Source organism: Styela clava, chromosome 14 (assembly GCF_964204865.1).
Source record: "Styela clava chromosome 14, kaStyClav1.hap1.2, whole genome shotgun sequence".
In the NCBI taxonomy this organism is placed as follows: Eukaryota; Metazoa; Chordata; class Ascidiacea; order Stolidobranchia; family Styelidae; genus Styela; species Styela clava.
The window spans coordinates 12,243,934-12,260,979 of record NC_135263.1 but is presented as its reverse complement, the minus strand read 5'-3'; the positions used below and the strand labels follow the sequence as shown (position 1 = coordinate 12,260,979).

The 17,046-nt window shown below is 34.6% G+C and overlaps 2 protein-coding genes across 2 annotated transcripts; one reads left to right on the top strand and one right to left on the bottom strand.

Annotated features, from left to right (window-relative positions):
• Window positions 1-1,378: 1,378 nt before the first annotated feature.
• Window positions 1,379-6,445, bottom strand: LOC120340882 (uncharacterized). The gene is made up of 7 exons (XM_078119898.1): window positions 6,356-6,445; window positions 6,071-6,201; window positions 5,508-5,610; window positions 4,659-4,816; window positions 2,702-4,500; window positions 2,187-2,445; window positions 1,379-1,723 (listed from the first exon to the last, which is right to left on the bottom strand). The coding sequence occupies exons 1-7, from the start codon at window positions 6,419-6,421 to the stop codon at window positions 1,507-1,509; spliced, it is 2,733 nt and encodes a 910-aa protein (XP_077976024.1). The 5' UTR covers window positions 6,422-6,445; the 3' UTR covers window positions 1,379-1,506.
• A 561-nt stretch (window positions 6,446-7,006) lies between these two features.
• LOC120340692 (translation initiation factor eIF2B subunit epsilon-like) lies at window positions 7,007-17,009 on the top strand. Its single transcript, XM_078119899.1, has 15 exons — window positions 7,007-7,322; window positions 7,749-7,894; window positions 8,738-8,902; window positions 9,444-9,627; window positions 10,093-10,254; window positions 11,222-11,399; window positions 12,086-12,289; window positions 12,598-12,722; window positions 12,975-13,073; window positions 13,368-13,491; window positions 14,628-14,756; window positions 15,281-15,483; window positions 15,684-15,809; window positions 16,285-16,410; window positions 16,582-17,009. Exons 1-15 carry the CDS (start codon window positions 7,197-7,199, stop codon window positions 16,648-16,650), a joined length of 2,166 nt encoding a protein of 721 aa, XP_077976025.1. The 5' UTR covers window positions 7,007-7,196; the 3' UTR covers window positions 16,651-17,009.
• Window positions 17,010-17,046: the final 37 nt, after the last annotated feature.

Here is a 17,046-nt window from a genome sequence, read left to right as displayed (position 1 = left end):
TCTATTAAATTCATCGGTGTGAAACTCTGGAATACGCTCCAAGACACACTTCGCTCTAAGACTTATAATTCATTCAAAAAAGCACTAAAATTTCTTTACTTAAATTCTTATATCTGTCAGTAGGCTGGCAGAGTTGAAATGTATCTCAGACTGTTTGAAACTCACTTTTTTCAAATTATGGGTGTTACCTTCATCTTGTCATTATTCTCATGATATGCTATCACTATCCTTGTATTATTATTATTTTATTTGCTCTTCAATACTGTGGTATACTCCAATAGTATGTGCTGCTCACAGAGCATGACTTTCTCTCACAAAGCACTTGTGTTTCTTACCTTTATTTGCTCAAGATTCTATAATAAGCTAGGTATCCTTTCACCTTATTGATTTCCATTACTGCTATTTTATTATTTAATAGCATGTGCTCCTTATGAAAGTCACTTCACAAAATAACTGTATTATGAACTCTTATAACAAAGACAAAATTCAAAAACTTTAGTTACCTCTAATAGTCATTGCTTCTTTAATATGCTTTCATCCATTGTAGTTCACATATGTCGTTTAATATTTTCCAATATATATGTGCTCTTTGCAACCCAAAATAAATTGAATATGTCTTTTTCTTAATCATAATTCATTGGTTATATTAGTAGTTCCACTGCTGCTGCTGCAGGGAATTCCCCAAGTAGTCAACAACATTATGCTGCGTCACGCACGTCAGCAATTTCTTTGTTGTTGGCGTGCTCGGTGGAGCATGGCGTTGAGTTGTTTAAATTCGTCAATGCTTTTTTCTATTAAATCGAATCTTCTGTTCTCACGTACATTTTAGTTCCCAAAATGTTTCATTTATTTTTGCTGATTTATTTCTGTATTGTTTGACTTAATCTGCTTCTATAATGGTGTCGCTGACATGATGACTTTTGATAGTCTTTTCGCGATCCCTCGTCTATTGCAGTCCAAATATTGTACCTCTTTCTTTCAATGTATTTATTTAATTTTTACCATTTGTTTAAATGTACAATGTTTTTGCACGACGAAAAATAAATATCTGAATCTGAATCTGAATTTAATTTTATTTTAGCAGTTTTAGTGCGTACGTGTGTGAATTATTTCATAACCACTTCTTCGACAGCACCTTTAAATCTTAAATCTGTACGCCTCCTCAAAGCTAAGCTGCGGTTTTGTCCGCTCTCCTAACAGCGTTTCCCGCAAACTACTCCTATTTCATCATAGCTTAAACCAGTATATATTTACGCTTAGACTTAGACAGACAAATCAAGTTAATGGGCAGGTTGTTAAATAAACAACTGTATAAGTGAGCACTACGAACCTAGAAATATCCAGTTACGGATTATATTTTTTTATAAGGTTATGATTACCGGTATTTATTATACACACAAAATGCACCCAAGAAAAACCCAAATTCAGCACTTGTCGCTAGAAGACGTAGTCAGTATGCATATAATAGTCACGTAGAAACAACATAAAAATAACACAACATAAATATCATACGACACAGTTCGGTGGACCAGCACGTGTAAATGTTATGATGTCATTAAGAATAAATTCGCTAGATCGAAGAAGATCATCTCTTTCTGGGATTGAAATTCCCATGAACAGGATCAATAACATTACAGACAACGTTGTCACGCCATAAAATATTTCGTATAACACTCCAATAATTGTGCATCTAGTTCTCCGCCCAAAGCTGTGCTCCCATAACCTGTAAGTATTTGATGATATGGTATAGAGTCTTATACGAAAATGCCAATCAAACAGCCACCACACACAGAACAGATTTAATCGACATTCAAATTACCAGGGCATGATTTAATTTTTTCATATGTAAAGAATAGTAAAGAGTCCATCGAGCACAGTTTATTATTTCCAGCCAGTAAAAACAAATCGTATATATATGAGAAATAAGAAAGTCACACAATCTCTCGTTTTTTTTTCATTATCAGTTTTATGAAATTTTTATACGGTTGAGTTTCTGAACAAGCCCTCAAAATTTAAAAAAACATCTTGAAAACGAATATTATTTCAAAATTAAATATTGAGGTCTCTGTAAAATTTGAGGCTCTTATCATTCAGCCCAGCCCACTTTGCCCAATGGCAAATCAGGGCGTCGTCAACATAATTCATTAGCTCAAATAGGAAAAATAATGCATGAATTCGTAGTTTACCTCTTTGTACACTTGCAAGACGAACATATAATATGTAACAACTTCGATTGCTTCAATTGACCAATTCTCGATCTCGTAGAGGAGACAAACTTCTGTATGCAATTCGTATGCATTGATGAGTGTAGGCAACTTTTATACGGTGTACTTTGTTCGCTCAATTCTTTTTTCCTGCCAATACCACGCATTTTTTCAAATTTTTCGTCTTCCTCTCGATTCAGAGATTGTAGATCCAAGCGTGGTACCACCGGCATAGTTGTACCTAAAGAAATTCAAAAGGTGATTAATCTCTTTCCGAATTATATTTTAAATAAACATGTTCAAATATTCGACAAAATTACTTATGATCCAAAAGAAGATGAGTACATAATTGAAGTTCAGCTAGAACAATTGGCTTCGAATCTTGTCTTGCCAAAGTTATGAATATTCTCTTACCGTTTGTAGTAAACCAACCACTTCTGCCAAAAAATCTAATCTGAAATATTTGCTATCGAATCCTTTTATGATAATGCATTTACCTTTCGTCTCTGATTCTTTTTCTAAACTGGCGCAGGCGTCAAGAATATATCCGTCAACAAGTTTGACAATATCATGATACAGACTTGGTACTTGACTACAAAATGGATCATTGCCATCTTCTATTCGTTTTTCGAACAGATCAACTTGTTCACGTATTCTTCCCTTTGTAACTGGTACGTGGTCTGGGGATTCGAGCTTTGGTATTTCAGTATTCTTAAATTCATTTGAATATCTATGAAGTCGGTCCTTTACCAGAGAATAATCTGTGTCGAAAGATAACTCAGCAGACAATATGTCTTGTTTGGGACTAGTCATCATATTTTGGTTTTCGATTGCTGAATTTTCAATTAATTGCGTGATTTCCGATACGCTGCGGCCAGTTTTTATGTCATCTGCACCAAAAAGCGTTTCAGGAAGGTCACTTTCGGAATGCACTAGAGACGGAGAAGAAATACATTGTATGTCGTTGTTATCGTACTGATTGGTGTCATGGTTCTCAATCTCTTTCGCGGTGCTGCTGCTCCCCCGTGGAGATACTATTCTTTCTCTGTATGAACTGCCTGGATCTGATTCGTAAATTTCATCGGCAGCATCTCGGTTTATCCACCTCCAAGTTGCACTTGCGCTACTGTCGTCGCTTCTTCCTGTAGTTACCTCATATCCTTCGTCAACTCTAGAAATTTCACTCCCAAAACCTGTGTCGATTTCCGAAGAGTTTACTACAGTTTGCGATTCTCCATCATCGTGCGTGTCAACCAACGAATCTTCTGGTGGCCGCGGGTCATTGTGTGGTGTAGTGTTGTTATCAATTTCAGCGCTAGAGCACTGGTCCTCAAGCGAATCTAGGGCAAGCCGCGTTTCACCTCGAATGGGTGCGATGTCGGAAGAATTAACTGCAGCTTCCGATACTCCATCATATTGCGTGTCAACCATCGAACCAGTGTCGATGTCCGAAAAGTTTACTACAGTTTGGGATTCTCCATCATCGTGCGTGTCAACCAACGAATCTTCCGGTGGCCGCGGGTCATTGTGTGGTGTAGTGTTGTTATCAATTTCAGCGCTAGAGCACTGGTCCTCAAGCAAATCTCGGACACGCCGCCTCCCACCTCGAATGGGTTTTGGGACATTTTCTCGTTTGATTTTGTTGTGTGGTAAAGTTCTCTTGTGATCAATGAGCGACTGTTTGAGTTTAGGCGCTGGAGATGATGTCTTTGGATTGTCGTCTGTTTTTGAATCTTTTCCATGTACATCTTTTCGCAACGTTGAATGACTTTTTCTTGGTATTCGACTTCTTCGGGCAACTAGTATCGGTCGTTGGCTGTGAGTCTGTTGCATGTTTACTTCAGATTTTAGACCTTTATTCAAATAATTTTCTAGACGTCTTTCAATTCTTCCGTCTATTTTTGTTGGAATGCTTCGAGAACGAGTATGCAAAGCTACGTCAACTTTTAAATCCGCATCAGTTTGTTTTTGCAACACTGAATACCGCGGAGAATTTGTTGGGGTACTTGAGTCATCAGAATTGGTATCTTGTTTATTTATGCTATTCTCAGAACAGCGTGCATCAGTAGTAAATGTGTCATGCAATATGTCCGATGTAGTGCATGAAGAATCGCTTTCTTCATTCAAAACTTTTCTGGCAACCACCCTGCTGTATCTTCGATCACGTTTGCGATACGTTGGCCGTTTATTTGAACTTGTTGAAGATAATTTGTTTTCCGCTGCTTGGCTGAGGTAGCGTTGGTTATGTACACTTCTTGCTCGAGCTACTGGAACCGGTAACGAGCCACATCGCCTTCTGTGAAATAGTAAATTGACCAAGTTCTATAGAACCCAAGTATTAAAACTATATACGACACGTTTTGATTTATATATATTGCTTTAATTAATCGGGTGATGCTCTGTTTTAACATATTATTCACCGTGTATAGATATATACATATTACTATTGCCAACCTGCGCTCTTCTGTTCTGGGTGTTGGTAAATCCGGTTCAGAGTTGATACCCGCATCAGATTGTTTTCCTCTATTCGGTGATGGGGACTCCCTTCTTCTATCATTTCTGAGATGTTTTTCGACTGTAACGTCACCTTCTCCGGATGCCCCTCCGTGATTCTAAAAGAAATATTTGTGGATAGTGTCTAATATATCGGATTTTAGCTCACATTATTGACAGATGTTCATGATTCTAATGAATCCTGTTGCACAGCAATGTACCCGGCGAGTCATTCAAACATCCGGATTGAGTATTGATGTCCCAAAAGTTTTGATTCATCCGAATTTTAGGACTTTTATTTCATAACATTTAGTTGCCAGAAAACTTCTTGGCATTTCAGTTAACCATGAACAGGTTCAATACTTTAGTTCTAACCGTAGTAAGAAGTGCCAAACTACTATAACACGGCTCTTGTTTTATAAACGTTTTCTCGATATGCATGAACGTTAAATATTTCTCAGCAATTCCTCTGGCTTGGCTAAGCATGTTATATCCATTTCATATTCTCTAGGATCCCTAAAATCGGAGCATATTCTCCTTACCATCCTGATATTTTTACGCCATAGTTAGTAAAAATTGTGCAAGGTAAACTAGTAACGGATTTCTAATTTCGATAGCATACAGAATTTATAATTAAATTTATGAATTCCAGCTGGTCGTAACATTGAAACCAGTTCGACAACATGAGTTGTTGTCGAAATAACGATGAAAATTTTGTTTTTCTCTGTTATTGGCAAGCTACAAATTTAATGTTCCCCCAAGTTTGGATGTGCTTATTAAATTTGGTGCAATGTGTTCCGATTCACAAACCTGATCTCGATCAGCCATAGATAACGTCGCGACTTTGTTTCTGAGACGAAGTCTCCCATACGGCACAGGTATGTGACTGACATACCTTGATGAAGGCGTGTGCCTAAAAAGAAATAATTAGTTACCAATATATTATCAACAATAAGATTTAAAACAACGATATGGTAAATTTGGATCAACACTTACATAAAACTTCAATTAAATAATGAGGAGAGAAATTTTGATCATACTTTTGATTTCACAATTTAAATTTTGTTTTCGACAGTTAAAGGTTAAATAACCATTGCAATTTTTTTATATTACAGTGTCGAGTAATATATGTATTTTTGATGTACAAAGAGAAAGTGCTGTCATTTCTTCCGCCATAGACCCTTGTATATATACAAAATTTTCTACTCATAGTTCCTGCTAACAATTCAGGTTCATTTGCTCTAATTACTTAAACAGATAGTGTTATGTTTACAGCCTGATACTTTCAAAGTTTGCGTTAGTACGTTTTCGTCAGCAGTCGCTATTTCATAAAGCCTGACTGGATGATGATTTTGATTTATTCGCCTCCTTACCTGTCTTTCTCTTTATCCGTGTGATTTTCAAGTTTACCGACTCCACAAGATTGACTTCTTTGATGGTGACGTACTTTGCTTTTGATATTCGTCAAATTCAACCCCACGCGATCAAGAATTCCGTGAACTTTCTGAAAAGGGTAGATTATGGCCTAGGTGAAAAACTCAAAAATATTTGAAAATTAAATAATTGCATAACTCAGCTTATAACTTGCTTAGATTTCTATCGAGATGATCATTCTCCGTAGCATTAAATATCTTATGTTGGTGAAATGCATGACCAACCTTTATTTTTGAAATAACGTCTCCGAACTCCCGCGGATTTTCTTCGACGTTTCTCTCTTCCATCATTTCTGTTAACCTAGTAATTATTTGCGTTTCTTGGGAATAAGTTTGTCTATTGTGCATTATGACATCACACATGATTTATAATATTGTCAAGCAACTGTTCCTAATTGCTGATACTGTACTTTCTCTGTGTCTACGCGTTAGTCAGTGAAACCCCGTATGCACCGACTGCGAGAATACTATTACAATTTATTCAGTGGCTATTAATATAAAATATTAGGTATAGTTATTTGGAAACAGTTTCCATAACTAGGCCTTTTATGTACTCTTTCATTCTGATTTCATTTGTACAATATACATTTTTTTGTGATAATATGCTGATTAGGTACTCACTGTCCACCGACTCGTCATAATCACAACTAAGCCCACTATATTTCTATTAGCTTTCAATCATGCTGTTGTAAAATTTACCAGTATATTTAACTACGAGTCTTTTTCCATTCCCGAGTTAGATATACTGAATTAAAATGTTTAGTTGTATTTTCTCGGCTATAACATGCTTTCACACACATTTCAAATCGACAATTGATTGATTGAGCAGAGCCATTATATAATGGCTCTGGATTGAGTGTTACTGAGAAATGCTAGTAATTTTGTGCGTCAGGCGGTATTAGTGCCTAGTGGCGTGGTTACTTTTTGCTCTTGCTCATTCGATTCTGCGATTGCTGTTGCGTCAGGCCAGTCCTTCCTCGGTCAGTTCTCGTGGTGTTCTGATGACTGGCCATTATCGTAGATTGTTGTATAAAACCTGGCTGTAGTACTTATATACGACTAAGCGATGCCTTCAACAAAGAAAGGCAAGCCTCAAGGTGGAACTTTTGAACAAGAGAATGTTTTACAAGCTGTTGTTGTAGCAGACAGATTCGATGAAAAATTTCAACCTCTTTCTGATGACATTCCTTTGGTGAGTAGTGAGTGGTCGCCAGTATGATTACTTAATTGAAACTGCAAATTTACCACTTATAAAAACTGAAATATGTATAGCCAACAATTACATATACAGATATAATATAACTTATGAAGACAACACATCTCGAGTTCAATTAAAAATGTTTTTACGAGTCACAATTTTGCGTTCGTTTTGAATAATGGTATTTACTAATGAAAAATTAGAATATGAGGTACTCGATGTAGACGTGACACGAGAGGTTTTTCTCACTGATTTGAGGCTTGACTCAAAAAATGGAATGGGTCATCAGGTGTTCAAATATTCTGAGATTTTGTAGATTCATTATAGCGAAATTTGTGTAAACGATTATCAGGATGAGCATAATCATTTCTCACAAGTGTTTAAACATTTAGGCCCCTAAATTATCCTTTTCTATTTTAGGCATTGTTCCCCTTAGCAAACAAACCATTGTTGGATTACACGCTAGATTTTCTGTCATCAAATGGAGTTCAACAGATCTATGTTTACTGCTGTCATTGCTCTGGTCTGATAAAGGATTATATTGCAAACAGCAAATGGGGAGCCAAGTAAGAAAAGCAAAGAATTCATCTCCATTATGTGTGATGATCAAATGTCTATTATTATACAATGCCATTGCAGTATCAGTATTCAAATCACATGATAGCTTATCAATATTATTTATTGAATATGCCAATTCATTACAGTTTCACCAAATTCGTACAATAGATCAAATGAAAAAATATGGAATAAAATATATGAGCATTACTACTAGGAGAGTTCCATCCACAAAACTTTAACCCAGAAAATTTTGAACAAGTCTAAAAAATATAACACAATACAAAGAATCTATTGAAAAAAGATCGCACACTGGAGCTTTAGATAAGATTTTAATTTTGTCTACATATTTCACGAAGAAAATTTTCCATCTGAAACTTCCAGAGGGAGGAATTTTTTCTTGAAATTTTCCTAAACACCAGCGGTGCATATTTGTATTTTATTCTTTGTTTATTGTTTGATCTATTTTTTATTCAAACATATGTTGTCTTACAATTGAGCTGAAGCATGGCGTTTCTTTTGAATTATAAGAAGCTTGCATATTTTAAATAAACTATATACCGGTAATGAAATAAACAATACCTTTTTCAAATAATTCAATATATTTATTTTTTACCATTAGATTGCATTTATATATTTATATCCAAATATGGCTTATCAAAAATCTTTGACATAGTTAAGAAATTATCTACCAAGTATGACAAATATGTCTTTAGAATACCTTTTTCCAATAAATTTAATTTTCAAGTTAGTAGCTTCCTGCACATTAGTGGATGGTTCTCTAACGCCTTGTTTAGAGCAAAATTGTGGAATTTTTGTTCGAAATTACTAATCATTGACAAATTTTATTCCAGATCCTCTCAATGCCGAGTCACTCCTATTGTGTCATCAGATTTTACATCATTGGGTGATGTATTGAGAGACATCGATCAAAAATCGTTGTTTGAAACAGATTTTCTTCTTGTAGCAGGAGATCTGATATCGAATATGTCTCTTCAGCAAGCTTTAACAGAACATCGGTTGGTATTTGCGAAATATCTCGTCAATAAAGTAGGCTATGCTAATTGTGTACGTAGTCACAGACAATTGTTTAAAAGCTGATGAAATGATGAAAGATTAAACACATATTTTTGAATAAACTTCATTTGTTCAATACTGCTGTATAATTGACTTAGCTTAGAATAGTGTGTACAAATTAATATTAATATTGCCTCATTATTGTTTGGCAATTGAGATAATAACAGCAGTGTCTTCTCAGTCTTCCTAATAATGAGTAACTTGTATTTAATTCAATAAATGTGCAAGAGGAATTCTGGTCTCCTTGCTTTCATAGGGAGGTTCAAGTAACCGAAACCTGTTACAAATTTCTCCACCATAAAGTCATCTATAAAAAAAAATAGCACAAAATACACAGCATGCACTGGGAACCGGATGAAAGGCTGTGGTTCGCCATATATATATATATATATCTTATCGCCTTTCTTCTCTAGAATAAATATGAAAATCCTATCTTTCAACAGGCAAATATAACCCTTTTCACTGTTTATATTTTGCTTTCAGGGATAGAAGGACGAAAGATAAAAATAAGCCGTTGATGACACTAATTTTGCGTAGTTGTCCTCCCACTCATGAGATGAGATCAGCAGATGATGACATCGTTGTTGCTCTCGATTCTCATACTCAACAAGTTCTTTATTATCAAAAAATCGGTTTAACAAGGAAACCTAAATTTGAGTTCCCATTGGTAAGGCCACATACGTTTAGCATTCCGAATAATTTTAATGAATAGACACAGTTTTATTCTTGTGCCATTTGTTGAATCTCCATTATTATTATTATCAAATATCCTCGTTATTAAAGCACATCCAATCTTTTGTTCTGGTTACCAATTTGCCTTACTGTGAGTGAACACAGTTAAAAATATTTTGAAAAGCTTCCAATTCTGTTTCGTATTTCTATTTAATTCTGTTATGGTGGAAAACTGATGGTTGATTTAAATGTCCAATTTGTTTATACGATATAAAAAAATAAATTCGATATAAATATACAAAATAAGATACATTAGATCTAAATGACAAGAATAATAATAATATAGCAATGCTCAAGAATCAAGATCTTTACAAAGGGCGAGCGAATTGATCGAAATGCTTTGTGAATTGTGATTGCTGGAAGTTTATAAAATTTGAAATATTATATTTACACTTTACAGAAAACCCTACTGCAGAATACTTGTTCCAATTTTGAATTTCGGTATGATTTATCAGATGAAGGTGTTGCTGTCTGTTCCCCCCAAGTTCCTCAATTATTTACAGATAATTTTGATTACCAAACTAAAGAAGATTTCATTAAAGGAATTTTGATAAATGAAGAGGTATGCATCAAATTTTTTTCTTCTTCATTGTTCCAACTGTTCATTCATTTCAGTCTAGATTTAGTTTTCAGCATTTTTAGTAGCTCAAATATCATTGCGGTATAATCACATCACTACCAAAAATGTCTAATCTGTAATCATTAGAAAATTGGAGACAAAATGGCAATAATTTAACAACTAAAATTTACAGTACTTAACCCTTTCCATTCGATTTTTATTTTTTATTAAATAATCGTATTTGCTACGCCGATTTTATGCATTTGTACCCCCACAACTAATCGATCGACTGACGAAAAACTAATGATCCTCTGCTGCCCACTGACGGCTCGTTGGTAAGCTTATTTGAAGAGCTTGCAATTGGCAATTAAAAAAAGTTTTTTTAAAAGTGGTGGTCTGAGTCACAAACCGGATAGAAAAAAGGTATTTTTTTTTCTTGGGAGTTGAAACTTCAAACCGTGATAAAAAATAGAAATATTCGCCTAATCCTTTACTGTTACCGCTTCGTGGTTGGCAAACAATAGCATAATATTGCTGTAGCAATTTCGTGATATAACTCAAAATACTTTGGTAGATGGAAGGGATAATATGTCTTCTATTACCAACCAAAAAACACCGAAATTTGCATAAATTTCAAAAACACTCCCTCGTTCCGCCGCAAATAAAATTCTCGTCGTAAACGAAAGTGAGATTTACCGTCGCTTATGTTAATCTCGAAGAAGACTTCTTATCAATAAACTAAAACCCGGAAAAAGTAGACCAACAGTTTGCGACCGATTGCTAAATAAAACAGTGGAGTACATCAACGTACCCGCCGCAATCTAGCGAGTTTTGTCGTTGGTACGTATACGTGCCTACCGCACGGAAAGGGTTAAAACTAGGTGGATAACTGCAGCATAGCAATGACCTGACTTGAAATCTGGAAGGTTTTTTATCGCACCCTGTATATAATGTCTTACTAAATTTTCAGTTTTTAGGAAATCAAATCCACATTCACACAATTAAAAGAGATTTTGCAGCGAGAATATCTACCCTTCACATGTATGATACGATAAGCAAGGCAGTTACTTCAAGATGGATTTACCCTTATGTTCCTGATAACGATTTCGAATCTGGAGAAAATTCAGTTTCTGGAAAAAACAAGAAAGGTATATTTTCAGTGGAAATTGAATAAAATGGAACCGTGTTTGCAGAGACGTCAACGGAAATATAGCTCAATGGAATTTAGATTTCAGATGATTAGTTATATTAATAGGATTTATATATTAATCCCGGGGGGGGAGAAGAAAGCTGATAAGATAAGCTGATATTCAAAGGCGAACCACGGTCTCTTGTCTGGTTACCAGTCCATGTCCGGTAGGGGATTAGTTAGTCAGTTATTTGTTTCAGATGCAGGGACTTAAGAAAAATTTTTCTTAAGTTTGCCAATTTCGCAATAAATTAGATGTAAAATAGATAAATAGAAATAAATAAATGCAATAAATATATTAATTAGAATATTGAAAATTGAGATGAATTTTAGATAGGGATTTGCAGTAGTAAATTATTTGATTATGATTGTGTGAAATTGTGTCATCATAAATTCAGGATTTCCTCCAGGAATGACTATTAATTGGGCAACTCAGTTTAACAGTGCTATACTTAAAGACTGGCAATTTGCATTGCTAATCTTTAGGGAAAATTTTCTTAAAAATTCATTCAAATTAAAAATTGGTATCTAGAAAACTCTTTGAATACATACTTTAGCATACAACTCATTGCCATTTTTTACCCTGTAATTTAAGTTTTCCATCCCCATGGAGCTGACAAATGCCCCAATCATTTTATTTTGTAGATATCACTTTGGCCTCCTCTCCAAAACTGTATCACCATCTGCGACGAAATGTATATATTGGAAGCATCAAATCTTTGGGGAAAGATAGCTCAATTGAGGATAATTGTGTGATCGGACATGATACTATTATAGGAAATAACTGCCGAATAAGAAACTCTGTGATTGGAAATGGTTGTGTTATTGGTGATGATGTTTCTATTAAAGGTATGATGTACTTGTTGTTGTTAGCATTTATGATTTAAAATTTGCTGGAAGACAATATTATTGTTACTTTTTCTCATTCCATCTTTAAAAAAATTTCTCCAATAGCATGCAGTCGCATAAAATGCTTCAAATGGTGGGTCAAATGGCATGCGACCGTTGGCTATGGTTTGTCTGATAGTTAATAAAGAGGTTTCCTGTAGCAACAGCCATTGCGAGAACCATGAGGAATAACAATTTAAATTCAGTTTCGATTCTTCTGCCTCTTTTTCATGCTTCATATGGCTATTTTTCTTTACTATCCCTTACAGATTCCTATCTTTGGTCTGGTGTTACGGTGAAAGACAAATGTACAATAGACAAAAGCATTCTGTCAAATAATTCAATCATTCATGAAAATACTAAAATACCTTCTGGATGTGTATTAGCAACAAAGGTAAATTATTTTTCGTAATTTTTACTGATCAAAAGTGGGTTTTATGAATCAATTTTCTTGTAGTAAACACATTAGAACTAGAATAGAATAAACATTTGTTCATAATCACCAGTTGGTTTGGCCCCATAGAAGCCATATATGAAAAAGATAGGTTTTATCTGCAAAAGATAGGTTTACCTTTTTCTTTGATATAGCTTAAGACTTGGTTTTAATTTTTGATCTGCCTCACTTTATTATTTAATTCATTTGTAGGTTGAAATTGGTCCGAATATAACGTTGAAGGAAGACACTGTGATTCATATTGAAATTGATGATGAAACTTTTGCAGAAGGAGAAAATATGCAAAAGAAGGTAGAATTTGAGATTTATCTAGAAAAAAAGTTATGCAAAAAGTTTTCCAAGAAACTATTATTTCATAACTGTTTTCTGGATCGTATTGACTTTTACTCAAATTTCTGGTCATACTGGGCCCAATATGTTACCTCAACTTTTGCTGGATTTTATAATTCGCAGACACACCTACATATGACATTTGATACAATTATTTTAAGATCAGGCTGGATATTTGCTGTCATTGCAGTGGACATTTTAATCATATACCCTTTATTCCCATATTTTTGAAGATTACTCTCTTGTTTTTTGAAGGATATTAATCCATCTTTGGTTGGTGAAAGAGGTCGAGGAATATTATGGAGTAGAGTTGAGGATATAGATAGTGATATGGAAGATGAAGATGTTGGAATGGAATTGAATCGTGAAGGAATCTGGGGTGATTTAACTATTTTTTTTTATAGGTTTTGGTTAAACCTAAAAAACAATAATAGTCGGTCATAGGAATATATGCGTATTCGAATTGCATAATAATTGAAAGTATATTCCAATTTAGGATGTTTCATGTGCATTACCAGTTCACATTGTTAAATTTTTATTTCCTAATTATTCATTAAACCGAGCCTTGATCATTATAAGGAAGCAGTAATGTAAAAACTGGGTAATCTATGGGTATGGGATTGGTTAGCCAGTTATTCATTTTTAGATGCATGGACTTGATGGTGGAGGTAGCTGGTTAAGTGAACTACCCTATGGTGGCAAGGAGTCAGCAATCTTCTCACACACATTTATACCCCACAACCTTTGAGCTCATACATGGTTTACTAATGCTTGAACACGATAAGCCATACTGTTGAAAGATTAATAAACTGTTTAACCCTTTCCATGCGATTTTTATTTTTTATTAAATAATCGTATTTGCTACGCCGATTTTATGCATTTGTACCCCCACAACTTATCGATCGACTAACGAAAAACTAATGATCCTCTGCTGCCCACTGACGGCTCGTTGGAAAGCTTATTTAAAGGGCTTGCAATTGGCGATTAAAAAAAAAGTTTTTCTGAAAGTGGGGGTCTGAGTCACCAACCGGATAGAAAAAAGGCATTTCATTTTCTTGGGAGTTGAAACTCCAAACCGTGATAAAAAATAGAAATATTCGCTAAATCCTTTACTGTTACCGCTTGGTGGTTGGCAAACAATAGCATAATATTGCTGTAGCAATTTCGTGATCTAACTCAAAATACTTTGGTAGATAGAAGGGATAATATGTCTTCTATTACCACCCAAAAAACATTGCATAAATTTCAAAAACACTCCCTCGTTCTGCCGCAAATAAAATTCCCGTCGTAAACGAAAGCGAGATTTACCGTCGCTTATGTTAATCTCGAAGAAGACTTCTTATCAATAAACTAAAACCCGGAAAAACTAGACCAGCAGTTTGCGACCGATTGCTAAATAAAACAGTGGAGTACATCAACGTACCCGCTGCAATCTAGCGACTTTTGTCGTTCCACACGGAAAGGGTTAATGATTACCATTATCACAGATTGGAATCAATATTCTTTCTTATTTAGGAATGTCTCTCACTGAGAGAGATAAAATGTTCCCAACATATAGTGACGCGGAATCATCAGAAGATGATGATATTTCAACAGATGGAAGTGACATGGAGGATTATGAGAATGAAGAAAATTCAATAACATGTAAGTTTTCATTCCAGCAGGTAATAGAATCATACAGGGGTCAGTTTAACTAAATTTTTTTTTATATTAGTGATAGGCGTAGGTGTGTCAGGGGGCTAGACAAGGATATTTAATGATGAATCCGTGAGTTTGGGCTTACAAGAAGTGTATAAGATGGCATCAATCCATTATGGCGGTTTTGTTCATTGAATGTATTACCAATGTCAATTGTTTCTCAAAAATTTATCAATGTATTTAAAAATCAATGCACCTATCAAATTTCAATCTATATAGTTTCGATAGCATTTCAATGGTCTCTCGTAACTTTGCTCAAAGATGAGTCTCCTTTGATTTTGAATGCATGAGCTTCTTTGACCAAATTCTCTTAAAGTACAAACATATTAGCTGTATACATAAATTTTTGCATCAGCCACTTTTAATATAGGTTTTGTTTTGGTAACATAAACCTAAGCTAGTGGTTCACCTCGCTTGCTTTTCCATGTTTCTATCATGAACGTTGATTCTTGTATGCTCTATCTTTTTAGTATTTTTCAAAGAAGTCAAAGACAGTTTATCACGAGGAATAGAAGAAAGTATCAAGTGCGATAATTTAATTTTGGAAATTAACTCATCAAAATATGCTTACAATGTCACGATACAGGACGTTATTCGAAATGTTACTAAAGCCACATTTGAGATTTCTTATTTGAGATGCAATGGTGCACCATTCTTTCCAGCTTTGAAAAAGGTACTAATTTTTTCAGCATGCAATACAGTAAAATTATCGCAAATAGAATTATGATGTGCTAAACTTTTCTTACATGTACTATTTTTTGGACATGAACAACATCTAGGCAAGGATGCAAGCCGTGCTAGGGAATTGGGTGAAAATTTCAAGCAGTAACACCATCAAAACACTTGATTTGACTAAATAATTCCTCTTTTCAGGTTCTGTTATATATGTCTCCAGTTTTCATGAATTATAATAAAACAAGTCAGTCACAGATGGAATGTATTAATGAAATTGAACAATATTGCTTATGCAACAAACATGCTTATGATTGTCTTATCAAGGTATATTCTTAAGCTTTGTTCATTTTTTACATATCGTTACTACTAATCATAAAATTGTTGATGCACCGTGCTAAACGTTAGGAATACACTTGCGATCGCACGTCTGATTACCCTGTGTGGGTTTGAATCCTGTGGGTGATAATTATGTATGAGAGCCGAGAGGATTGCTGGACTCCACACCGCTGCAGGGTGTTCACGTAATCACTAATCGGTTACAACTTCCTTCACCATCAAGTTCATGCATCTGAAATAAATAATAACTAGCTAACTGATCCTGTGTGCCCGACACAGACTGGTAGATGTGGTAAATTTAACTTTATTATTTCTGACTAATGCTAATAAGATAAAAAAAATTCCTAAGTTGGATATTCGATGACTAATTTATATTAAATATTATGAAGGCTAAAATTAAAGTCTTCAGCTGTGATTTAGAAATATTACTATGTTTATAAGTATTACTGTGTTCCTATTCTAGATTTTGATGTTATTATATGAGAATGACATCTTAGCAGAAGAAGTAATTTTATCATGGCATAAAAATCCTTCTACAGTGCAAACTTCAGAAGTTTCTGACGTAACTCCCAACCAATTACGAAAATCAGTAAGTATTCTGATATTGTTATATTTCGCTCCTTAAACTCACCAGGTTATCAAGCTCTCATCATTCAACTTGAGTCCCGGTGTTTGAAAAAACATTGGCACTTTATCGTTAGGAATTGTAATAGTGGAAGTCCTAGGTAACAGCAATACTTTTTGAATTCAATTTTTTCAGGTTACCAAATTTATTGATTGGCTACAAGAGGCAGAAGAAGAGTCATCTAGCGAAGATGACAGCTCATGACAAAACTCAAAAAATTGTGCAAATAATTTCTGATAGGAGCTTAGTTGCAATTTATGTTTATTGAAGCACTGATATTTTGCTAAAAGTCGGATAAAAGTTAAAACTGTTGATATTTTTCTGCACATTACAAGATAATGTTCTTGTAGGATTGCTGGTTAAAACCAATGTGGAAACTGGTAGAGGTTTTGGGTGAAATTTTTTTGACGGCATGTATGCTGTGATATTATCATCTATAATGCTTGTGTTAACCATAGCCTAATCGGAGGTAACTCTGTGGTTTGTTTGTCGGATTTCCTTGGGCAAGAAACGGAAGAATAATGCTTTGTTTTGACCGAATATAAGATGATGGATGGAATATTTATTTTTGTTGATTTTTTTATTGGGTTTGAGTACTGT

What these genes read in the sequence shown, in the direction of transcription:
- LOC120340882 (XM_078119898.1), bottom strand. Translation starts at nt 6,421, where the DNA reads ATGATGGAAGAGAGAAACGTCGAAGAAAATCCGCGGGAGTTCGGAGAC. An exon ending in CTATGGCTGATCGAGATCAG is followed by an intron (nt 4,817 to 5,507) that starts GTTTGTGAATCG and finishes TATTTCTTTTAG; the next exon opens with AATCACGGAGGGGCATCCGG. An exon ending in TCTTGCAAGTGTACAAAGAG is followed by an intron (nt 1,724 to 2,186) that starts GTAAACTACGAA and finishes AAATACTTACAG; the next exon opens with GTTATGGGAGCACAGCTTTG.
- LOC120340692 (XM_078119899.1), top strand. Translation starts at nt 7,197, where the DNA reads ATGCCTTCAACAAAGAAAGGCAAGCCTCAAGGTGGAACTTTTGAACAA. An exon ending in GAATTTTGATAAATGAAGAG is followed by an intron (nt 10,255 to 11,221) that starts GTATGCATCAAA and finishes CTAAATTTTCAG; the next exon opens with TTTTTAGGAAATCAAATCCA. An exon ending in GAGAAAATATGCAAAAGAAG is followed by an intron (nt 13,074 to 13,367) that starts GTAGAATTTGAG and finishes TGTTTTTTGAAG; the next exon opens with GATATTAATCCATCTTTGGT.